This window comes from Capsella rubella, unplaced genomic scaffold (genome assembly GCF_000375325.1).
Source record: "Capsella rubella cultivar Monte Gargano unplaced genomic scaffold, Caprub1_0 scaffold_4, whole genome shotgun sequence".
Lineage (NCBI taxonomy): Eukaryota > Viridiplantae > Streptophyta > Magnoliopsida > Brassicales > Brassicaceae > Capsella > Capsella rubella.
This window is the reverse complement of record NW_006238920.1, coordinates 10,895,128-10,917,149: the sequence shown is the minus strand read 5'-3', so window position 1 is coordinate 10,917,149 and position 22,022 is coordinate 10,895,128. Positions and strand designations below refer to the sequence as shown.

At 36.3% G+C, this 22,022-nt stretch overlaps 8 protein-coding genes and 3 non-coding genes across 11 annotated transcripts; 9 read left to right on the top strand and 2 right to left on the bottom strand.

Annotated features, from left to right (window-relative positions):
* Positions 1–3,616: 3,616 nt before the first annotated feature.
* LOC17887631 (O-fucosyltransferase 19) lies at positions 3,617–7,294 on the top strand. Its single transcript, XM_023783696.1, has 8 exons — positions 3,617–4,286; positions 5,233–5,305; positions 5,388–5,458; positions 5,549–5,637; positions 5,721–5,853; positions 5,929–6,161; positions 6,242–6,718; positions 6,802–7,294. The coding sequence occupies exons 1-8, from the start codon at positions 3,708–3,710 to the stop codon at positions 7,049–7,051; spliced, it is 1,905 nt and encodes a 634-aa protein (XP_023639464.1). The 5' UTR covers positions 3,617–3,707; the 3' UTR covers positions 7,052–7,294.
* Positions 7,295–7,612: 318 nt separating this feature from the next.
* LOC17887779 (protein transport protein yos1) lies at positions 7,613–9,049 on the top strand. Its single transcript, XM_006295727.2, has 3 exons — positions 7,613–7,705; positions 8,083–8,138; positions 8,649–9,049. Exon 3 carries the CDS (start codon positions 8,656–8,658, stop codon positions 8,890–8,892), a length of 237 nt encoding a protein of 78 aa, XP_006295789.1. The 5' UTR covers positions 7,613–7,705; positions 8,083–8,138; positions 8,649–8,655; the 3' UTR covers positions 8,893–9,049.
* LOC17888847 (heme-binding-like protein At3g10130, chloroplastic) lies at positions 9,004–9,876 on the bottom strand. Its single transcript, XM_006295368.2, has one exon. The coding sequence runs from the start codon at positions 9,854–9,856 to the stop codon at positions 9,113–9,115; it is 744 nt and encodes a 247-aa protein (XP_006295430.2). The 5' UTR covers positions 9,857–9,876; the 3' UTR covers positions 9,004–9,112.
* A 518-nt stretch (positions 9,877–10,394) lies between these two features.
* On the top strand, positions 10,395–10,489 carry LOC111831299. Its single transcript, XR_002834555.1, has one exon. It is a non-coding gene; the product is annotated as a small nucleolar RNA snoR26 (small nucleolar RNA).
* A 72-nt stretch (positions 10,490–10,561) lies between these two features.
* Positions 10,562–10,663, top strand: LOC111831300. Its single transcript, XR_002834556.1, has one exon. It is a non-coding gene; the product is annotated as a small nucleolar RNA snoR27 (small nucleolar RNA).
* A 27-nt stretch (positions 10,664–10,690) lies between these two features.
* LOC111831301 lies at positions 10,691–10,787 on the top strand. The gene has a single exon (XR_002834557.1). It is a non-coding gene; the product is annotated as a small nucleolar RNA snoR27 (small nucleolar RNA).
* Positions 10,788–11,605: 818 nt separating this feature from the next.
* On the top strand, positions 11,606–14,089 carry LOC17888620. Its single transcript, XM_006294049.2, has 7 exons — positions 11,606–11,782; positions 11,885–12,161; positions 12,503–12,658; positions 12,763–13,408; positions 13,498–13,604; positions 13,695–13,754; positions 13,848–14,089. The coding sequence occupies exons 1-7, from the start codon at positions 11,606–11,608 to the stop codon at positions 13,880–13,882; spliced, it is 1,458 nt and encodes a 485-aa protein (XP_006294111.1). The 3' UTR covers positions 13,883–14,089.
* A 1,601-nt stretch (positions 14,090–15,690) lies between these two features.
* Positions 15,691–17,340, top strand: LOC17889217. The gene is made up of 2 exons (XM_023784793.1): positions 15,691–16,369; positions 17,048–17,340. Exons 1-2 carry the CDS (start codon positions 15,780–15,782, stop codon positions 17,274–17,276), a joined length of 819 nt encoding a protein of 272 aa, XP_023640561.1. The 5' UTR covers positions 15,691–15,779; the 3' UTR covers positions 17,277–17,340.
* Positions 17,341–17,662: 322 nt separating this feature from the next.
* Positions 17,663–18,515, top strand: LOC111831214. The gene is made up of 4 exons (XM_023785098.1): positions 17,663–17,717; positions 17,848–18,115; positions 18,213–18,266; positions 18,351–18,515. The coding sequence occupies exons 1-4, from the start codon at positions 17,685–17,687 to the stop codon at positions 18,491–18,493; spliced, it is 498 nt and encodes a 165-aa protein (XP_023640866.1). The 5' UTR covers positions 17,663–17,684; the 3' UTR covers positions 18,494–18,515.
* A 977-nt stretch (positions 18,516–19,492) lies between these two features.
* LOC111831225 lies at positions 19,493–20,199 on the top strand. Its single transcript, XM_023785162.1, has 3 exons — positions 19,493–19,724; positions 19,815–19,868; positions 19,964–20,199. Exons 1-3 carry the CDS (start codon positions 19,496–19,498, stop codon positions 20,104–20,106), a joined length of 426 nt encoding a protein of 141 aa, XP_023640930.1. The 5' UTR covers positions 19,493–19,495; the 3' UTR covers positions 20,107–20,199.
* Positions 20,200–20,860: 661 nt separating this feature from the next.
* On the bottom strand, positions 20,861–21,724 carry LOC17890080 (F-box protein At3g17710). The gene has a single exon (XM_023784641.1). It carries the CDS (start codon positions 21,722–21,724, stop codon positions 20,861–20,863), a length of 864 nt encoding a protein of 287 aa, XP_023640409.1.
* Between the last annotated feature and the right edge of the window lie 298 nt (positions 21,725–22,022).

Sequence of the window (22,022 nt, the reverse complement as noted above, 5' to 3'; positions counted from 1 at the left end):
TTTAGTCACACATAATCGTACAAAACTTTAATTATCTAACCTTAGGCTAGGAATTTTCACAAATTCTTACCCGAGCCAACATTTGCGTTATTCTTCATCACCATGGACCATGGCTATGGTGATACCTTGTTAAAAATCTCACATTGATTTCGGGTTCTTCTTTTGTTTTAGCTTCATATAACACAGTGAATCTTGAATGGTAGCCATGGACTAATGCTATTTTGCGAGAATCCAACGACCTGGCTTAACTAAGAATGTAAAGATGTTGGAACATATATGGAACGAACCAACAAAGAAAAAAGTTTGAGGTCGAGAACCAATACTTTTAGTCTCTTGAATATAACAAGTACTTGAAAAATTTCGACTTATCTATTGATAAATCTACGAGTAAGAAAGGTAAAATATCTAGGAAATAATGTTTATCCAAAAGATCGTTGATGAGTAGATAATCTTCTTGATCATGAATTAAGAGGATCAACTTGTTAAGAAGGTAATGACTGAGCCTGCGGTTCCACATATCACATATAATGTTGAGTTTTGTTTTTAAGATGTCATTAGACAAAGAGATGACTCAACTTTTTTGAGGAACAAATACATGTGAGAGTTTAGCTTCTACTAAAACGGTCTTGATTATACAAGAACATGATCGAAGGTACAAATAAGTAAAGCAATGCTCCTAACCAGCTAATCACACCGCGATTTCGCATGTGTGTATGTCTTCTTATGTGCTCTCTTCACGCTGCAACGATGATCACTTGCAAAATAAATTATTTCAGTGCAGCATGAACACACATTAGAATCTTATGTTGTTTAATTAATTAACGCTTGATTTTAACAAAACTCTTCTTGCTTCCCTAATTCCCTTCACTTCTTTTTTTTGAAGGAAGAATGGTGGCGTGTCTTTATATCGTTATACACTCCAATAGTTCTTCCTTTTCTTCAAGAAATAACTAATTAAATCACCACCAAACCAGGTTTTAAAAATATTTCTTAACATAAAAACAAAACAAAATACATATATGACATATCCCACAAATAAGAGATTTCATGTAAGACCAAATCTTCTACGGGTCCTTCTTTGCCTTAAGAAACACAATTCTACCGGTTCCTCTATATATAACTCGTTAATTCACAAACCAAATCACATTATAAAACGCAATTTTGATCTTAACATAGGTCATCAATTTCTTAAAAGGGAAAAAAAGTCTTTAACATACGACAATACTCATAGTATACAAGTATGATTTAAAACTTTCTAGTAAAAGACATATTTTTGTATATACCCCGTCCGAAAGATATACAAATGATTTTGGGTACTTGACTTACGCAAATGACAAGTTCACATGTAGGATCGAGAGAGATCGTGTATCGGCCGTCTGATTCGGATCCAACGGCCATCAAAGGCACGAAAGAAGATGCAGAAGACGAATTTTACGCTGGTGCTTTTTGCCGACCGGCTTGAGATCCGCAAAAGTGTTTGGAATGTAAACACGTGGTAGCCAGAGATAGGAGACTGATGATGTAAACGTGTCCAATTATATTGCCTGCAAATCTAAGGTTTGCCCCCACATGATAATACATCTTAATCAAGTGTTCATTTGTACGTTTTTTTTTTTCATTTTCCTAATAACATTGTTTAAATATTAGCTAATATAACATTTAAAGGAAAAATATAATACTTTTTAAAACATGTAATGATCGCAACTAAGTTGGATTTGTTCATTTTTCCAAGTATATGAACGACATGTGTGGCGTGGCACATGTATGGGGTGTGGAGAGAGTTAGTGGATCGGGTATGAACCATTCTTGTTTGTGTGGATAGGGTAAAATATAAAAAAAGTTTGGTTGATTTTTTACAATGATAAATGGTGGATTGTATATTGTGAAATTGTCCTCATGAGGTCTGCCAATATGAAAATAGTTTCAAGTTACAAATACAAAAAGAAAAAGAACAAATTAACCTAGTTTAATACTCTTTTGTTCTAATCTTTAGAAAATATACATTTTCAATAGTTGCTATAGAAAATATTAAAATAAGAAAATAAAACGTGGCCTTATATATGGGAAAACTTTTTTTCATGCAAAGAAAACCTTTGAGGCTTGAAGGAGATATTTGCACTCTCTTCCATCTCTTACCCCAAAAAAGGTCTGATATGATTTTGAACTGGTGAATTGAGAAGAGACAAATACAAGATAACATTCACCACTTCAGCCTGGGGCTTTTGTTAATTCATCGTTCGTGAGTCGTGACAATGCATGGTACTGTTTTATGATAGAATATTCAGGGGTTCCTATCGTAAAATATTTCATGTGTTGCTTGCATTATCAGATGTTTCTATTTTAAAAATGTGGGAGAAACCATCATGGAAGCTGAAATTAACATAGGCGTATTTGAAGTAGGATTGTGGAGCATATAATATAAAGAAAACTGAAAAAGGAGGATACATATAATTTAATTTGCAGTTACATAATCTACATACTGGTTTATTTTGAATCAATTATGTTTCTGCAATGTGTAGAATAATGTTTTTATTTATAATATATACTTTCGGTCTCCATTGATATATAACATTGTATAACCACAAAAATAATAAGAAAAAAGTATTATGAACAACAATTGCAGAATAAAATACCACATAGTAAAATTAATTTAATATTTTGGTGTGATCGGATACATTTTGCAGAATGATGGAATGCAATATTATATTACCAATATACATCTATTTTTTTCAATAAGCAAATAATATATTAATGAATTTCAATATATCTCAAATAATATTTGGTAAAATTTGTAGAAATATTAAAGTATATTTGTTAAACAGTTGTGAAAGCTTTGAATATTATTCAAAAATGTCATATTTCTTTATTGTAAACAATCATTGTTCTTACTTTTACAAATTGTATTTTTTGCATATTTAAATAAAGAAAAATAAATATCTAACCACTTATCATAAATAAATAACTAATGTACGTACCCTTTCATAATAAAGTTCACTAATATTTTTTAGGTGAAAAATGAAATTCTGAGTTTTGGACTTTTGGTAAACATTTGAGAATTTTTTTTTTTTAATTGATAACTACTGTACTTGAGAACATTATTTCACTATAATATGTGTTGAAGCCTCAAATTTTCTAAACCTAGATATGGTCCATATGATTTATAAGTTTGTAAATAAGTAAAATGGCCTTTTTATACATGTTTAAACTTGGAAACACGGTTTATACCATAATTATGTAATTAAAGTTTATGACATTTAATCAAATCAAGATGTTCGTATATGGGAATTATATATACCCAATACACCCAGAATTAAAAGAATGTTAAATCACCCAAAGAAAAAAAAAAAAAACAAATGATTAGCGAAAGGGCCACACAAACATATATACATACATGAGCATAAAATTAAACTATATATATAAATACAGACACATACTCAAAACTCATGAAACAGAGAGATTAGAAAGAAAGAAAAAAAAAAAAAGAGCTTCGACACCTCTCAGCGGAGCCGAATCTCACGGTGGCTAATACAGAAACCCAAAAAAAACCATAACATGTCCAACCACTACTAACCCTCTCTATAACACCAACAAACAATTAAAAAAAAACACCTTTTTTCTTTTCTCCCTCTTTGACAAAAAATAAAAATCAATCCTTTTTCACAATTTGGCGCTTTCCCGGAGATTGATTTTGCTTATCAGGCGGCGATATGTCGGCGGCAGGTGCAAGCCCTTTGGCTGTTGCACCAATCACTCGTCGCCGTGTCGGAGATTCTTTAGAAACCACCTCCGAACGACCCTCCATTTCCTCCGATTACTGCAACAACATCAACAACAACAACAACAACACTGTTAACATCTCCGTCTCGCCTGATTTAGACGACGGAGAATCCGGTTTACAAGGCGGCGCGTGTTCCTCACCTTCCTCAATTGGTTCCTCCTCTAGCGGATCCCACTACCACCACGATCATCTCTACCACCATCATCCCACGATTCGGTACCTTCTCCTCCGTAAACTACGGTTACCGTTTCTCTGTGACGGTGGTGGTGGATCAACGGCTGTGGTGGGCTTTTGTTCCGGGAGAAACATGGGTCGTCGGATCTTGGGTCTTCTCATGTTCCTCGTCGTCGCTTCTCTCTTCCTTAGAGTTTCTCTCATGAGTGGGCGCGTCGTTGACCACGCGCACCGGAGAGATTTAAACGAGCTCGTCGTCGTACGGGCGTTACACGAAGATTGGTCAATGGCTCAACGTGCAATGACGGAAAACGTTGTCCTTGAGAAGCTTCCCGTAAGCTTTCGTCTTCTTCTTCCTTGCATTTTGCAAAATTCATTTTCCCGAGAAAAAAAAACTGAATTTTTAGCTATAAAACGCATTTCAGTTTTCCCTTAGTATTGACACTTTCCTCATTTGATCAATCAATGGCTCTGATCAGTTTTTGCTTTTATCAATGTGTATTGAATTTTCTCTCTGTTTTTGATTTTCCCGAGAAAATCAGATGAGAAGAAAGTTTTGAATTTTCTGATCAAAACCCAGAAACCAATAGGGAGCTAACGTTTCCTCTGTTTTCTAATTTTGTTGAAGAGTTTTTTTCGGGTCAAAGATCGGATTTTTAACGGAAATTGGCGCTTATATTTTCTGTCTTTTTCTCGGGAAAATTCTAAATAGAAAAAATAAAAGTGGGGTAGGGGACAACGTGGAATTCTCAGAATATCTCAAATGATTGCGTCACTTGATAGATTAAACTAAACGTATCATATTTTATAGCTTTACCAATCAAAATTTCTGAGATTCGTTATAATGAATTTGAAGAGGAATTAGTCAAAATGGATTTGAGCAGCCTTAGTTTGGTATTGGTATGGATTTAGCACTTTCTACAGGTTTCCATTGACCTTCGACCATGTTGCTGGAATCCTTGAACTTATTATTATTTTTTGTAACCGATTCATTGTTCAATAATCAAATGGAAAAGGCCTGAGGTTTTTGTCTCTTTGTGTTTAAAATCTGGTGGATGGTGACCCTTTGATTCTTGGTGAATACTAAAGAGGACAGATCTTTAATGTTTTGAACTCCTTTGTGTTTTGAAGCGTTAAAGTTCCAAACAATGCATTTGTTGTTGAGATGATTGAAATTTATGAACTTTGACTTTGATTTATTTTAGTTGTTTCTGAACTTAATCTGTTCCTGCAACCTATGGAAAGCCAGACTCATTGTCCGCTGATTTGGTGATTTACAGGTTCCAGAAATATGGCAGAAACCGGAAAGCGGAAGTTATCGCCAGTGCGTGTCACGTCTGAAGAACCGTTCAAGTATAGCCAGTATCTTGCATTTCCTGATTCTTTAAACAAGGGTTGCAGTTTCTAGTTTCCTGAAATTTTGTGTTTGATTCAGGGCTGCGTAGGAAAACCAACGGCTATCTTTTAGTACACGCGAATGGCGGATTGAATCAGATGAGAACTGGGGTGAGTTCATGTGAAAGTGTGTTATACAGAGATTTGATCTCTGGTGTTTCTTACCTTTCTTTATTGATTGTTTTTTCAAATCAAATGCAGATATGTGACATGGTTGCTGCAGCCAAGATTATGAATGCGACTCTTGTTCTTCCTCTCCTCGACCATGAATCTTTCTGGACTGACCCAAGGTTTGATCTTATTTACTCTACACAACAAGATATTCTCTAAGAAATGAAGTGGAGCTTGAAGAGTTGTTCTTTTTTATTTGCAGTACTTTCAAAGATATTTTTGACTGGAGACACTTCATGAACGTATTGAAAGATGATGTTGACATTGTCGAGTACTTACCTCCCCGATATGCAGCCATGAGACCTCTCCTCAAGGCTCCTGTTTCTTGGTCCAAGGTTTGTTTCTATTCTACAATTTATAAAAACCGATTACAGCGGCCTTTATGGTTAAAAGTTTTGTGTATTACGCAGGCTAGTTACTACAGAAGCGAGATGTTACCACTGCTGAAAAAACATAAGGTGATAAAGTTCACGCACACCGATTCACGCCTGGCCAACAATGGCTTGCCACCATCAATCCAACAGCTGAGATGCCATGCTAATTACCAAGCATTGGTGTACTCTAAGGAGATTGAGGATTTTGGGAAAGTTTTGGTTAATCGGTTACGAAACAACAGTGAACCTTTCATTGCTCTGCACTTAAGGTACTGTGCTGTTTCTTTTTGCATCTCTCATTTTCATTTTTATACACGGTGTGATTGAAAATTTAGAATTTGAAATGCAGATACGAGAAAGATATGCTTGCCTTTACAGGCTGCAGCCACAATCTCACAGCTGGAGAAGCTGAAGAGCTGAGAATCATGAGGTACAATGTTAAACATTGGAAGGAGAAAGAGATTGACAGCAGAGAGAGGCGGATTCAAGGTGGCTGCCCGATGTCTCCTCGAGAAGCAGCCATATTTCTGAAGGCAATGGGCTATCCGTCCTCGACGACTGTATACATAGTTGCTGGTGAAATCTACGGAGGAAACAGTATGGATGCTTTCCGAGAAGAGTACCCAAACGTCTTTGCTCATTCAACCTTAGCAACTGAAGAAGAGTTAGAACCCTTTAAGCCATACCAGAATCGCCTGGCTGCGTTGGATTACATTGTGGCACTTGAAAGCGATGTGTTTGTATATACATATGATGGGAACATGGCTAAGGCTGTACAAGGGCACAGGAGATTTGAAGGGTTTAAGAAGACTATCAATCCAGACAGGTTTATATCATAATTATTCCTTTTGCTATTGCTCATTTTGTTTAACGTTATACTGATATTGATGGAGTCTATGTGAATGGCAGGTTAAATTTTGTGAGACTGATAGATCATTTAGATGAGGATGTGATGTCTTGGGATGAGTTTTCTTCAGAGGTGAAGAGACTACATAATGGCAGGATTGGAGCTCCTTATATGAGACTTCCCGGTGAATTCCCTCGGCTAGAGGAAAACTTCTACGCAAACCCACAACCAGATTGCATATGTAACAAGTCTCAGCCTGAGCAACTGTGGAAATCATCAGGAGAGTCAGATAGATGGAAGAAGAGTGTTTGAGGATAGAAGAATACAAACACAGTGAACACAATACAAACACATTGATTCAAACACCTTTTTTTAGCCTTCTTGTACAATATAGGAAAAAGAAGAAGACAAATTCTTGGAAGATCCTTTTACAAATGTGTAGAATTGATTCCACCATACAGGAGAATCAAAGATATATAGCATTTTTCCCACCTCTGTATCTCTTCAGAGCAGCTGATTAGAAAGAAAGAAGAAAATCACAATAGAGATTTGATTTGATCCTTTCAAAAGCAGCTGATTTTTGTTTTTTGGGTACAGTACAGTAGTATTTTTTCATTACTTTGTTGTTACTAGTAACCTCAAAAATTCATTTTACATCGGGAATACAGATCATACATGATACATAGTTCATTGCTCTGTTTTACATGCTTTCTTGATCATTCATCATATCCTTTGTCCCACAGAGATAAGAGCCAATAGGACTTCTCTAACTTTTTCTTTTTCACTCAAGCCATGTGGTCGGGTCAAAATAGAGTTGAACCGGGTCAACACTCGAATTAAACCCGGTTCTGGTTTCTTCTTCGTTGAGAGATGAATTTGATGGTTCAAGTTAGAAGGGTCGGGAAAAAAAACAAAACAGATCGCAACTTCACAAGCTTCGTCTCCAATTTTCTTCTCATCTCACCTGTAAGTATCTCTTTCCTCCTTCTTCATCTACTTCTCTTTCTCAACTGCTCATTTTCTGGCGTTTGAGCCTTTCAACGGGTGAAAAACTCGATCTTTATTTCATTTTGTTTGATTGAAATCGAAACTCGATTCTAGTAAAGCTAATTGCCAGATTTAGGATTTATATGGTAGGGAGATTAATCAATCAGTTTGCTTGAATTTCGTAGAAATATTGGATCTTTCGATGAAAATCATACTTGACGATTGTGTGTGAGCCTCTCTCTCTATTTAGTCAGGATTTAGATTACTACTAGTTTCTGCAATATCATTTGTCTTAAGAAAGTGAATCCAGGACACAGACTGATGATTACCGAAATCTGTTTTATCCGTTTCTGCAGATATTCTCAGGTTCAGGAGGAGATTCAGTCAAGACTTTGAGCTAAAGTTCTACTCGGTATGCACAAAGAATGATCTCGCTTGATCCAGCTTTTGAACATGATGATCCAATTCTTTTAGTTATAGGTTCACATTGTTTTAACTCATTCTATTGAGTCATGAGAGTCTAGTGTTCTTAGCTTTCTTGCTATTTTGGAGTTGCTTATGTGATTCTACTTCCTCTTGCGGATTCTTACTTGGTATTAGGATTCTTTTGCAATTGCAAGACACCAAATAATGAAAACTAGGACTTGCTGAGATCGCTAAAGAGCTTTATAATTGTAGATTTTGTTAGATTCAAGATTTTCCCTGCTATATTCGTGGCTTTCTTCTTAAATGGTTTTTAGATACAAAGATATTAAGAGTTCTCTATAGTGGTAAGAGCTTCAGAACACCAATTATTCAAATCACTGCAGTTTCTCATTCTTGACCACGTGTATAGTTGTATATAGTAGTTTGTTTACTTAAAAGCTGAGTATGTTTCCACTCATTCCGCATTGTTCCTGTTTGCTTTCAATCATTTCCACAGAAAAATCATGGGATTCTGGACACTGATGGAAGGATTGCTGCTATTTGCAAACGCATTGGCTATCCTCAACGAAGACCGTTTTCTAGCTCCCAAAGGATGGACACTTGCAGAGCTCCACCAAACCGGCAAAAGAAACTCTCTCAAAGGCCAGATCATTGGTCTCATCCACGCCTGCCACTACATGAGGCTTCCTCTCATGCTCTTTAACTTAATTGTCATTGTCGTTAAGCTTTTCTCCGGTTAATATAATTCACACCCCTTTTTGAATAATTTTTCAGTCCAAACATTTCTGCAACTTCTTTTTGTCCCTTTGCTAAGATTGAGAGGTTTCTTGTTTGTTCAGTCTGTAGAAATCTAAAACCAAAAGCTTACTTTGTATACATTATTGTTATGCTTCTTAACTACAAAGAGAGACAGTGAAAATACAAGTTCTTTGAGATTAAAAGCTGGAGACTTTGGATCATTCATTCAACAGGAATCATGACCTCATTGGTCCTAAACGGTGGTAACGTCCATGGAGGATTATACCTAGCAAGAACGAAATCCCCGTTGATCTTAAACCCATCTTTCTCAAGATCACTCGTGAGCTTCTTCACCTTCTCACTCACCACACTCTCCGACGCAGTACCACTGAACTTAACCACACCGTACTTCCTCCCACCTTCCTCCCTAATCACAACCCTCGCATCAGTCGGACGCGGCGCCTCCTCCGGCTTCGTGTAGATGGACGGCAACAGAAACTGCATCGTCACCATCTTCTTCCCTCCTTGTTCACCACCTTCCTTAGTCACAACCGGAGAAGTCATCTCAATCTTCTCACTCTCCTTCGTGATCACAGGAGCAGTCATCGCAATCTTCTCACCTTCCTTGGTGATCACCGGAGCAGTCATCGCAATTGTCTCCGGCTTCTCGTTCTCAGGTTTGCCAAACACACCTATGTACTTAGCCAGTACCTGAAAGCCTCCGTCTTTATCACCTTTAAACTCCGACGCATCGTATGTAACCTCCGCCGCAACCGCCGGAGGATACTCACGGATCTCGTAACCGTCGCCGGATTTAGTGACCGTGTACTTGGGTGTCTCAACAACGATTTTACCAAAGACCATTCCCATTATGTAAGCTTTACCAAAAACAATTCCCATAGGAGAAGAAGTAGTATTTATCAGTTTGGTTCTTTCGGTTACTAAACGCAAACGTGTGGTTAGCATTTATCCGATAAGGTTATGTTATGTGTGTATTTCAATTTACTTATAGAAGAAGCAAATATATTTGATCAACTCAAATCGCATTTTGGGACGCGTCATGGTTAATAATTTCGCTTTATGACTAAAATTGACAGAAGTAGTTTGACACGTTTCTGTCTTGTGTTGTGTGGTTCAGACTTCAGAGCATTGCTTCGTTACGTGGAGGTTTTGGTTCCACGACAAAGAAGAGAGACTATTCTATTATAGTAGTTGGGTTTAAAAACGACAAGTATGTTTTGTAGTTTTAAGTCAAAAACGGCACGCAGTTAGCGTTTTAAAAGGATAGCGTGTCATCTGTTACCAAACAGAAGAGTAGGGTTTTTTTTGCTTTGACCTTTTTTCTCGGCGCCTTATATATAAATATTTCTCGACCCTAGTTGATTGAATCTGAAATTTATTTTGCGGCGATTTGACCGATTCGTTCGTCTTCTGATTAAGCTAGTTATGAAAATATTTTTCTAATTCGATCTTTGTTTTTACTTGGGTTTTTGTTTTAAATGAGTGAGCATCAGTGATGAATCCATGAAAAAATTGTTATCCTTGCACTTTGATTGCCAGTGAAGATAAAAATGGGGTTTTTCAATTTCTGAGATGCTCTTTACTTGCTTTTTTTTTCTTCTCTTCTATGATGATTCAGTGTTAGGATTGTGGTCTGTTTGCTGTGTTAGGATTGGATCGATGATTTATAAGTTTAAATACTGCGTTATCTTTCTGCAAATGTCCTCTTTTTAAGGATTTGAAGATAAACTATAAAAACAGCTGAGATCCAATGTTTGTTTTTGGTTGGATGGTTAAAGAATCAGATCGATGATGTCAATTAAAATACTGCGTTATCTATCTTAAAATCTCCGAAATAGGAGTTGCAGACACTAAACAGAAAACCCTGAGATCTGATTCTTAGCCTGTATTCAATTGCTAGGTTTTGTCACTTGTGGCTTGTTGTTGTTTTACTTCTTAATCTTGTTTGATTTCTCCGTAACATAACTAAGTTTAATGAATTTTGTGGACATGAGACTGAACTAAACATAGGTTTTAAGACTTTGATGCCAGAAGACTCATTATTTAGAAACTCAGCGAGTAGTGTCATGGAATGGAACCATATGATTAATGACTTCGAAAGATTAAAACCGGCTGATACAATGGTTAGCATAAGGACTCGGAAATCAATTAATATGAACAATACCTGTAAACTTTAATATAGGCTTGGCATTACAGTGCCGGCCGTGAGAATTCATAATTTGATGGCTACTCCAGGCGCAAGCTGAAAAACAAAAGAAAACCTTGTTAAGAAAAGGAAACTTATGGGCAAAATATGTTCGAACTCATTACCTGTTCTTCTTTCTCTCGTTCTCAGCACTCAACCAGTAAAACTAACCGGAATTTCTGGATTAAATTTATCATAACCAGATGGTTCAGAATAAACCGATTGATTTACACTCAAAATACCCAACGAATCAGCCAAACCGAACGGTCCAAAATAGTAAACCGCACAAAATCGAAAGGGTTAAGTGAACATATGAATTTCCAATTTTGACCCTAACAAAAATTTTGGCATTCACCCGCCACCAGAAATAACCCGGCAAAATCGAATTAAACCGTTCCAAAGCTTCCAAAATCTCCCGCTCCCTCCATTTTCACCTTCTTCTTCTTCTTCTTCTTTTTCTTCTAATCATCTCATTAGCTTCACATTCTGATCTTCAGGGTTTCGGAGAAATGGCGAAATCGAATAGACCCAAAGCTTCGGAGCGTATGATAGGCAATGGTGAAGTTACTCCGATTCAAGTCGCCTTCCTCGTCGATCGATACCTTTGCGATAATCGATTTTTAAAAACCCGATCCCTTTTCAGATCTGAAGCTTCTTCTCTCATCTCCAACTCTCCTGTTCGTGAAGTAAGCACCTTTTATAATTTTTTCATTTCTCTCAATTTCTCAATTTAATTCATCTTTTAGTGAGACTTACAGTTTTTTAATTTCCGGTTCGATTTCGTTTAGGTTCCGAACACTTTGATACCTTTGAATGAGATTTTGAACGAATACATTCGTCTCAAGAAGGAGAAGATGGTGATGGATCAGGAGAAAGCGAAACTGGATCAAGAGAAAACTCGGGTTCAAAATCTTTTGAATGGGATGCAAGATGTGATGAATGCTTATAACTCCACCGCCGCCGCAGCTCCTCCTCCTCCTCCGGCGATTATGGCGGCAGCTCCGACGGATATCCAAGTGGTTGCTTCTACTTCTAAACAGAACAACATTGGCGTCTCTTCTTCAGGTAATTGAAGATTACTACTGCTTTTGGTTTATACTGGAACTAAATTGGAATCATCACTATGTTTAGTTTGTGTTGAACTCGATTGCAACTTGAGCTCTAATTTTGATGTTGAAGCTGATTGAGCTGTTGTTTAGTTATCAATGATTATGGTTTTGCAATTGTGTACCTAAATGATATGTAGGGTACTTAGAAATCTCTCTCCAATGCCCTTGATTGCAGGCTTGGTAGCCAAATCTGCATATGAGTTGATTTTTTCATTAGGAAGGATGTTACGTAACTTGACTTTGGTTGATGTATCTGGATTTTGTTTTCTGGAACTAATGACATGTTCTTATTTACAGGCTGCACTGTGTACAACACAGCTAATGTTAGGCCAGTATCATTACCAGGAAACAAAAGAGTTGGGAGTTTCACAGCACCTTGTATCACTCAGTCTACAAACAAAAAGCGAAAGAGTCCTGAGATTTCTCTAGGAGCTCCTTCTGTTTCTAGGAAAGGTAGTTGTGCTACAGTCTCTTCTTTATATACTTCATTGATGTGATGGTACCTTGAAGTGTTTATAATCCTTAAACTTGTTGTGTGTCTTCTTTTCTTAATTCAGGGATGAAAAAGCTCCCAGAAGCTGATAAGGTGACTAATTACTTGGCTTTTCAAACATCATCTCAAACACAAACGCCCGTGAGCAACGGTGTAGCTAATAAGTCGTCGCCAAGTGTGGCAAAGTGTTTGTTTGACAAATCAGACATGTCTCCTCCGACCAATTCTGCTTGTCCGAGGACACCGCAAAAGCAAGCATCAGATCAAAGTGATAGACCTATCACTCCCCAGGAAGAAGTTACTCCTACAAACTGCACAATTGTTACTAAGGAGAGAATCACAGTCAGTCCTCTCAAGCAAATTGGTTCTTATACAGTGGAAAGGAGCCATATGGTTTCTTCTTTTTCTCCGGTGAAGTCTAATCTGAAATTGTCGAGTAAAAGAGATCATGTGAAAGGAAGACTCAACTTCGATGACACTGAAACCACAATGCACTTGGATGCACCTGCCACTGCTGATATGGTTTCCACTTCTTCATCTGGCTCTGAAGCAGAAGCTGATTTGTTTGACATAGATTTTTCCAATATAGATCTTCTGAGTGAAGACTTTTCATTTTCGGAGTTACTAGTCGATTTCGATCTTGGTTGTGAAGGAATGTCAGACCCTTGCCTTCCACAACCATCAAACTTCCACATAGAGAGTGCTTCAGGGTATATATTCTTCTCTTTGGCTTAGTAATCATCTGAATGTTTTAACTATCTGCTGCTATTTACTTATTGGATCCAATTCTGAATCGCAGGTCATCTCCTGAATCAAGAAACACGAATCTAGAGCCTGACCAGGTTGTATCAGAGTATACATCAACAGTAACAGAAATGATTCAAGGGAAAGACATGAATACACAAGGTGGATTTAGAGTCCTGTCTTCACTTAAAATGTTAGATATAAAATGCTTTAGCTGTGTTCACTGATACTCTTTACTGTTTCAATTTGCAGGATCTGACTCTATGACTACTGTGAAATCCATAACAAAATGCTTACGAATCTTAAGTCCTGGTAATTGGTCATTCTCACTATGATCGTACAACCATATCACAGTTCCCATCATGTACCTTCTCTTCCTAACATTAAAATTTCTTCTATGCGCAGCCAAGAATTGCAGACAAAGAGCCACAATGGACTGATTCGAAAGTCGACATAACCACGCTTCTATATATTTTGAGAGCTCCGTAACTTAGATTGTTTTTTCGGATGTATCCCTTAATGTGGTAGGCTCCTAACTAGTTCTAAATGTAAGTTATTAAGTATTTCCTCTAAGTTAGAGATTAGTTTGGTAGCTCAATTCTCTCTACATGACTTATCTGTAAAAGTAGAATTAACTTGTTATTTTACAATTCATGTCAGTATTTGAAATTTCTACCACAAAAACCAAAACTATCTGAATCAAACCAAAGTAAGTACTTCTCCTCCAGCTTCTCCACTTTTGATTCTGTCCACCTAATTTGGGCCACCAGCCAAAATGTTTCTGTTGAACAACACATATCATTCAAATACTTCCAGTTTCTGATCTCGTGTAAACCACTTTCCCAGTTTTGAACATGAAACTGTTGAGACAGAGCAACTAACTTGTGTTGTCTTTTTCAATGTTTATTTTACAAACAAAACATAAAGAGTTAAAAATAAAGAAATTGGTCAGGATATATGAGTTATACTCAGTCGAGGTGATCTTAACATAACCTTCATGTGCTCTAGTTACAAATATATATGGATCGGATCACTAGAGTTTGTTTTCACATATAAAATTTTAGATTTCATAATTTGACTAGTCCCCAAAAATATTCAACATGCTTCGGAATCATGAATTGAGTTAGTACATATCTCATCCCTTAGAAAAGATAACGAACTTCCTAATTTAAAAATACAAGAAAACTCCAAATATAAAGGATTCAAATGAAACAAAGAATAGGTATGTCTTGTCGTTAGAACCAGACCCACCAACTTGATAAACTGTTTTTTTTTATTCTTCATATTATTTATTTGTTGATGTTTTGCCATCAAAATTCGTTTTTACACTTTTTGTTTCTTTGTGTCTTTTATTCCTTTGGTGTCTAATGTCTATGGTGGGTGGTTCAACATTTTGACGTGGAAAATGAGATTCCTATTATCTTTTTTTTTTTTTTTTTAGTTTTTGATTTGTATAATGGCTTTAAGAATAAATAGTGTTATTCCTTGCTTGTTTGAAATATCTTACTTCCTCTTAAAATATTAGTTTTAATCTTTTAAGTTTTAGATCTGTTTTTTCTTGGGTAGCTAGCTAACACCAAATTTATAATACAGCTCTTTTTTGTTGGTAAAAAAACAAAGATCCACCGTTAAACTTTAGTGGCATGACCTTCATAATGTTGTGACAAATCCACTTGTGGATGAGATCAAAATCATGAGAGAACTGAGAGTGATATAAAATATTTGGAAACATGCACATGTTCTTATGGACTTTATGGCGTACACACAAACACAAATATGTGTTTGGCGTAATAGATCGACATTAAAGTTGCCGACGAGCGCTCAGGTAAATTACAAATATAATGACTACGATCGATCAATTCTTGAAGAAAATATCGTTAAAGATTTTGTAGATTGTGAATACGATCATCGTCGGAGTTATATATCGAATCCGGCCATGATTAAACTGGTCGGAGTCCGGAACGGGTCAAACAAAGTTTATCCAAAAAAGACAAAAAAAAAAAAACCACAATTTAATGACATAACTACCCCTATGTGATTTCTATTTTTACCTTAATTCCTAACAACAATCAAGGACATAATCGTGTTTACCTTACTTATGTATTCTCTCTTTAACGATCCCGCAATATGAGCCGTTGGATACTGGTGTAATCGTTGTAATACCATCGGACGTATACAAGAATCTCTCTAACACTCGTAAAACAAAAAGATCCCTTAAAAAGTTTTTAATGTTTAATAATCTCTCACTAATGTATTCTTAATCCTAATCTTTATAGAACCATATCTTCTTCTTTACTAGTACTAATAAGTAATAATACTTATTTTTCACTTCCACTTATGTTCTTTAGCTTATTAATTCCTCTCGCTAGCTCCACCACCACCACTACTCACTCCTCATATAATCTCGTTACTCATTTTCGTGGAATCACCAAATCCACCAAAAACCACACTTCTTTGTTTTATGTACGTATTCTACTTTGCCATTATAAACAAATTAAAAACCAAACGCTCTCTCTCACTTTTGTAATAATGACGGACATCGATTTAGAACAAGGAGGAGGAGGAGGAGGAGCTTTTGGATATCACCGGAGGTCGTTGGACGGAAGTGACGTGAGTGTTTATTATTCAGACGGGGAAGACGTGACGTCATGCTACTCTTACTTCTATTCGACGACTGGAGGATCGTACGAGTACGAAGGGGGAGATCAGTCGAGGAAAGTGTCGTCGGTGATGAGTCCTTCTTCGGAGTTAGATGATGATGATGATGATGATGCGACGGCGCCGCCGGAGAAAGATTGTCGGATATGTCATATGGGAGTGGAAACGAGCGGTGGAGGGGCGATAGAGTTGGGGTGTTCTTGTAAAGAAGATTTGGCTGTTGCTCATAGGCAATGTGCTGAGACTTGGTTCAAGATCAAAGGCGACAAGTAATCATATCTAAACTTCTTCTTTTTTCTTTTAAATGTTTTCTTGAATTTTTGAGTTTTTGGGTTTGATTAACTTGATCATAATTCTTGTTAGGATTCTTAGGATCTCATGTTGTTCTCCCTTTTTTTTTTTTGTGTGTGTTCAGTGTATTTTTTTCATTTATTTTAGGACGTTTTATTTATCTTAGTGTATAATTTATTGACTTATTCTTTGGTAATTAATTTTCAGTTTAAGGAATTTGTCAAATTTTGTAAATTTGGAATATGTGAAGCTTAAGTTCTTGGCTAAAGCTATTAATTCTTTTTTTTTTCTTTTCTAAACTGTTATCTTTTTCAATGTATTTTAAAAATGGTTGTAGGTAAACCACTCAAAATTCACTGTTAAATTACTTTTCTTTGTTTTTTTTTTGCTTTTCAGAGTAGCTACTATGTTAATATTCAAAAAACCATTAATGTTTATAAAAAGAAAATAAAGTAATAAAAAAAAAATTACAATAAAAAAAGCAGAAAGAGATATATAATTAACAACTATGTACGTTAAACTATAATCTGCAATTAAAGGATTATGAGCCAATTAGTAATTTTTCTGTGGGATAACTTGATATCATAATTTATGCACCTGATCGAGGGTTTTGTCTCCACTTTATTGAAAGAATTACATATTTTGCATTGAAACAGAATATGCGAGATTTGTCAATCGGTAGCTCGGAACGTGGGCGGTGGGAACGAAATGGTTGGGACAACAACGATGGAAGAGAGAGAGTTAGACAGTATTGCGGCGGGAGGAGCAACGGCGGTGGAGAACAGGTGGCAGCCACAGAGAGTGGTGAATTTAGTGTTAGCTTGTATGGTTTTTGGTTTCTTTATATCATGGATCTTTCATTTCCATGTTTCCTCTTCTTCTTGAACCCCAACTACATATTTTATGGTCTTTTGCAATCAAATACTATACTCACTCTACTTTAAAAGTATGCTCATCTTTGTCCAATTAAAAAAAACAAAAAAAAACAACACATAACACCATCATATGTCTCATCAAAGCTCAAAACAGTTTCTAGTATCCAAAATTGACAATAAAAAAAGATACAAACGTGATCAACCGAAGATGATTACTTGGGGAAGAAGAAACTCGAGAATGTACAGATAGCATTAACCCCAAATCATCTAAATAAGAGAATAAGAGTGGGCTTTATCATTTTGGGCCAGAGAAAGACACTAGGTGATCGTGTATGACGACGTATATATGGAAAAAAAAGGTGCCCTAATCAAATAATTTCGTAGCAGCCGCTGACGATTACATTCTTATATCCCCAGAATGAGTGAGCGCATGAGAGTTATAGACAATAGTGTAAGAAGAGTCTCTCAGTCAGTCTATGAGATGTTGTTAGAGTCTTTGATCCACAATGTTTTTACTACTTGTTCTGTTTCAGACGATGTTGACTATCTTTTTTTTTTCTACTTTGCCCTCTCAATTTTAGGTTAGGGAAAAAATGGATGAATGTCTTAATAAGGTGAGGGAAATGAAGGAGATAGAGACCCAACTGAAACATGCTTGCGGGGTTGACGATGCTAGTATGACCACATCATATGCTTGTGACATGGACTCGTGGCTTAAAAGATGGAAGAAGATACGGGAAGTAGATATAAAAGCCTACGCTTGTTTTGACTGCTCTAAAGTACGGAAAATAATCCGCGGCTTGGGTACTCATAAATTTCAAAAGTTCTGCAGAATGAAAATAGGACGCCGTAAGTAATTTTTTTAGAAAAGAGTGGTGTCATTTTGCTCTTTCTGTGAAAGATACTCTCTCATATATATATATATATATATATGTATGTTTTGCAGGTTTTATTCTAGTAGTTTTAATGATGAAAATCAGAGGGATAGAATGGCCTCCACGTAAGAAACAACACTAAGTAAAAACGCACTTTTTGTTGTTGTTGTTGTTGTTACAAATGTGTCAGCTGTGTTCTTTTTGTTCAGATGATGATGCTAATATTCCACAACTCGAAGCTTATCATGAAGAACATCTCCAGGACGAAGTAGACCGATTGGAAGAGAATTTATGTAAGATTCGAGGGGATCATCTCGTCCTTGCTGATCAACTTCGATCCAAATCTGTATAATCCAACTTATATCTTTCATTGTTATAGCACTGTACTCTTGCTTTCTAGAATGTTTAGTCTCTAATCATTATGATTATTTACTTTTGTTTTGGAGTTGAACATAAATGATACAAAATTTGTCTTATAGTTGTGAGTATGACATGCGTGCCATATTGGTTATAGTAAAAATGTCCAGGTTAAGTTTCTATGATATGGTTTTCACTGAAGCTAATTATGCTCTTGGACTTTTATATATGTTTGGTCAGACAAAGAAGTGTAATACATTTTCAACTCCTCTCTCTCCTACATGAAGAAGAAAGCTAAGTGAGAATATAGTCTGATTTGTAGAGTAAAATGGTTGTAGTATTTAGATTTGACTAAAAGGTATCAGGTTTTGTAACAAGGTTGGTTCTATTGAATAAATAAACAAGTGCTTCCTTTTTATCGCATTGAATACACAAAATTAAAGTAGACCTTCCCAATCCCCCGTTAGAAGACATTTTTCATCGTCTTGTTTGCTGCGAGGGAAAGTGTGAGATATTGGGTTTAGAGAACGAAGAATCTTGCTTTCTGTATTTTTATTTTTTTTTGTTAAATCATAAGAGTTTACTTGGGGAAGAAGGATGTCGAGAATGTACAAATTGCATTAACCACAAATTATCTAAATAAGAGTGGGCTTTATTATTTTGGCCCAAAGAAAGACACTAGGTCATCTCGTGTATGACGACGTATATAGGAAAAAAGGTGCCCTAATCAAATAAGGGTTTAGTAGCAGCCGCTGACGATTATTTTTCTTGTATCATATCAGAATGAGTGAGCGTATGAGAGTTATAGAGAATAGTGTAAGAATTAAGAGTCTCCAGTTAGTCTATGAGATGTTGTATAGAGTCTTTGATCCACATTAATGTTTACTACGTACTTGTTCTGTAACTCAAACGATGTTGACTGATCTTCTTTTTTCTTCTATCCTCTAAAATTTAGGTCAAGGAAAAAATCGATGAATGTCTTAACAAGCTGAGGGAAATGAAGGAGATAGAGACCCAACTACTGAAACATTCTAGCGGGGTTGACGACGTTAGTATGACGACATCATATGCTTGTGAAATCGACTTGTGGCTTGTAAGATGGAAGAGACTACTGAAAATAAAAATAAGATACTACGCTTGTTTTGACTACTCTAAAGTAGTGAAAGTAATCCGCCGCTCGGGTACTCAAAACGTTCAATTTATAAGCAGTATGAAAATAGAACGCCGTAAGTACAAAAGTTTAGAAAATGAGTGGTACCATTTTTATTTTTTTGGCTCTTTTTGTTCGGTGAAAGATATTCTCTCATGCTGTGCAGGCCTTCTTCTAGTAGCTTCATTGATGAAAATCAAAGGGATAGAATGGCCTCCACGTAAGAAACAACACTAAACCTAAAGTAAAAACGCACTTTTTGTTGTTGTTGTTGTTGTTGTTGTTACAAATGTGTCAGCTGTTCTTTTTGTTCAGATGATGATGCTGATATTCCACCGCTCGTAGCTTATCATGAAAAACATCTCCAGGAAAAAGTAGATTTATTGGAAGATCATTTATGTAAGATTCGAGGGGAGCATCTCGTCCTTGCTGATCAACTTCGATCCAAATCTGTATAATCCAACTTATATCTTCCATTGTTATAGCTAGCACTGTTCTTGTTTTGCATTGCTTTCTAAAATGTTTAGTCTCTATTCAATATAATTATATATTACTTGTCTGTTGGAGTGAATTTGAGAAAAGTTTCTAACACATAAATACAAAATTTGTCTGAAGCTAAATTTGCTCTTTGACCTTTATATATGTTGGTCAGCCAATAAGTGTAATACATTTTCAACTCACTCCTATATGAAGAAGAAATTGAGAATATAGTCTGATTTGTATGTATACTACGGTTACATATACTTATATATGTTCTATGTTACATAGATTTGACTTAAAAGGTATCAGGTTTTGCAGTGAGGTTAAAAAAAAAAGACATTGGCTGAATCAAATTACCCTATACCCACAGAGACAATATGTCATTCCAACGTAACTTTCCATATTCTTTTATTTCACTAATAAAGCTACGTACCATGATCACTAACACCAAATAAATTATAAAGAACAAAGAAACCCTGAACAGGCCTACTCAAAGCACATTAAAAGGAATGGGGATAAAACTAGGGATATAGGTGAGGTGAGAAGGCCAAAGATCAACCATAGAATCTACCGGAATCTTCCTGAACACATCTTCCTTTACAATGTAGATGCAAGCTTGCCCAGTTTTATCACAAGTACACACAAATAGCCTCTTCTTATTATCGACGAAGTAACTTGGCTGAGGGTCAAGACATTTGTGTTGTAACCTCGGGAACTCTGGTATTGACACAGTCATGAAACACATCCATGCCACGGCCTCTCCATTACCGTCATCTTGTGCTTTGTCACGAAAATGTCAATCTTCCTTGTCATGTAAGATTGCCTTAACAACGAAAACCGATCTCCCCTGAAAACAGCAAGGACTTGAGTATAGCCAAAGTCTTGTTCGCTGTGAGGTAGACGACAAAAGGTCTTGAACATCTCCTTTGAAAAATCAAAGCTCCGGATGAAATATTGGCGAGCCACTGAATGATAAGCAATCCAATATAGATTCCCGTTCAAAGACAATATAGTATCTAACTGTGGCACACCCAAATCTTGCTCACAAGGGGCATTTGTAATAAAATTCCACGCATCAGATTTGCAATCGTAGATGGCAACGTTTTGGTAGAGTTGGCCACTAGTATCGAAACTAAAATCATACCCCAAAATCTTGTAACCTGTTGTTTCAGGTCTACTGTTATCGTACCCTAGACCGCAAAACCTGAATACGTGATTCTCTACCAATCTCTTCCGTCTTAACCAAGGGTTCCAAACCTCAAACCCTTTCTTCCATATGCTAGATAGCAAGAACCCATCGCAATGAGCTAAGCTGGTATGTACTGGAATGTCTGAAGTTATATGACGGACCTCAAGTCTCGGGTTACCACCATCTTCGTCGTCGAGATCGATGATACCTACTGAACAAATATGGGAATTGGTCCATACGATGAATTGAGGTCGCGTGCGAGCCAAGTACTTTTTTAAGAAACGCTTGTCCTCCCAAAGAGTATTCCATGCCTTACTTACGGCTCTGACTCGAGCAAGAGATTTAGTCGGCAATCGACAAAGTATCTCTTCGATCAGGTACGATTGTAATTTCTCTGCCGGCGCCATCTTTAGTTAGGTATTTTTTCGAAAAGATGAGTATCATAACACTATTTGGGCCTACTAGAATTATATAGATTAAAAGATCCACAAAGCCCATTGTTTTTCAAAAATAAACAATGAATTTTAAATTAGGCTATTTAAATCATGAACATTTTTTAGCTATTTAAAACATCAATTTACATTGATTCGTTTTTTAAACCTCAAATTTTGTTGAATAAGCAAAAACAATATAATGTTTGGATATCTAAGAGCAAGGGCATCGGTTTGTCGTCCTTCACCTACTTATTTTTTTTTTTTTTTTTAC

Excerpts from the sequence above, each read along its gene's own strand:
- LOC17887631 (XM_023783696.1), top strand. The coding sequence starts at position 3,708 with ATGTCGGCGGCAGGTGCAAGCCCTTTGGCTGTTGCACCAATCACTCGT. Across the intron at positions 4,287-5,232 it reads TTGTCCTTGAGAAGCTTCCC|GTTCCAGAAATATGGCAGAA; the intron begins GTAAGCTTTCGT and ends GGTGATTTACAG. Across the intron at positions 5,854-5,928 it reads CTCCTGTTTCTTGGTCCAAG|GCTAGTTACTACAGAAGCGA; the intron begins GTTTGTTTCTAT and ends TGTATTACGCAG.
- LOC17887779 (XM_006295727.2), top strand. The coding sequence starts at position 8,656 with ATGGGATTCTGGACACTGATGGAAGGATTGCTGCTATTTGCAAACGCA.
- LOC17888847 (XM_006295368.2), bottom strand. The coding sequence starts at position 9,856 with ATGCTAACCACACGTTTGCGTTTAGTAACCGAAAGAACCAAACTGATA.
- LOC17888620 (XM_006294049.2), top strand. The coding sequence starts at position 11,606 with ATGGCGAAATCGAATAGACCCAAAGCTTCGGAGCGTATGATAGGCAAT. Across the intron at positions 11,783-11,884 it reads CCAACTCTCCTGTTCGTGAA|GTTCCGAACACTTTGATACC; the intron begins GTAAGCACCTTT and ends GATTTCGTTTAG. Across the intron at positions 13,755-13,847 it reads CTTACGAATCTTAAGTCCTG|CCAAGAATTGCAGACAAAGA; the intron begins GTAATTGGTCAT and ends TTCTATGCGCAG.
- LOC17889217 (XM_023784793.1), top strand. The coding sequence starts at position 15,780 with ATGTTCTTTAGCTTATTAATTCCTCTCGCTAGCTCCACCACCACCACT. Across the intron at positions 16,370-17,047 it reads TTCAAGATCAAAGGCGACAA|AATATGCGAGATTTGTCAAT; the intron begins GTAATCATATCT and ends GCATTGAAACAG.
- LOC111831214 (XM_023785098.1), top strand. The coding sequence starts at position 17,685 with ATGAGTGAGCGCATGAGAGTTATAGACAATAGT. Across the intron at positions 18,116-18,212 it reads CAGAATGAAAATAGGACGCC|GTTTTATTCTAGTAGTTTTA; the intron begins GTAAGTAATTTT and ends TATGTTTTGCAG. Across the intron at positions 18,267-18,350 it reads AGGGATAGAATGGCCTCCAC|ATGATGATGCTAATATTCCA; the intron begins GTAAGAAACAAC and ends CTTTTTGTTCAG.
- LOC111831225 (XM_023785162.1), top strand. The coding sequence starts at position 19,496 with ATGAAGGAGATAGAGACCCAACTACTGAAACATTCTAGCGGGGTTGAC. Across the intron at positions 19,725-19,814 it reads CAGTATGAAAATAGAACGCC|GCCTTCTTCTAGTAGCTTCA; the intron begins GTAAGTACAAAA and ends CATGCTGTGCAG. Across the intron at positions 19,869-19,963 it reads AGGGATAGAATGGCCTCCAC|ATGATGATGCTGATATTCCA; the intron begins GTAAGAAACAAC and ends CTTTTTGTTCAG.
- LOC17890080 (XM_023784641.1), bottom strand. The coding sequence starts at position 21,724 with ATGGCGCCGGCAGAGAAATTACAATCGTACCTGATCGAAGAGATACTT.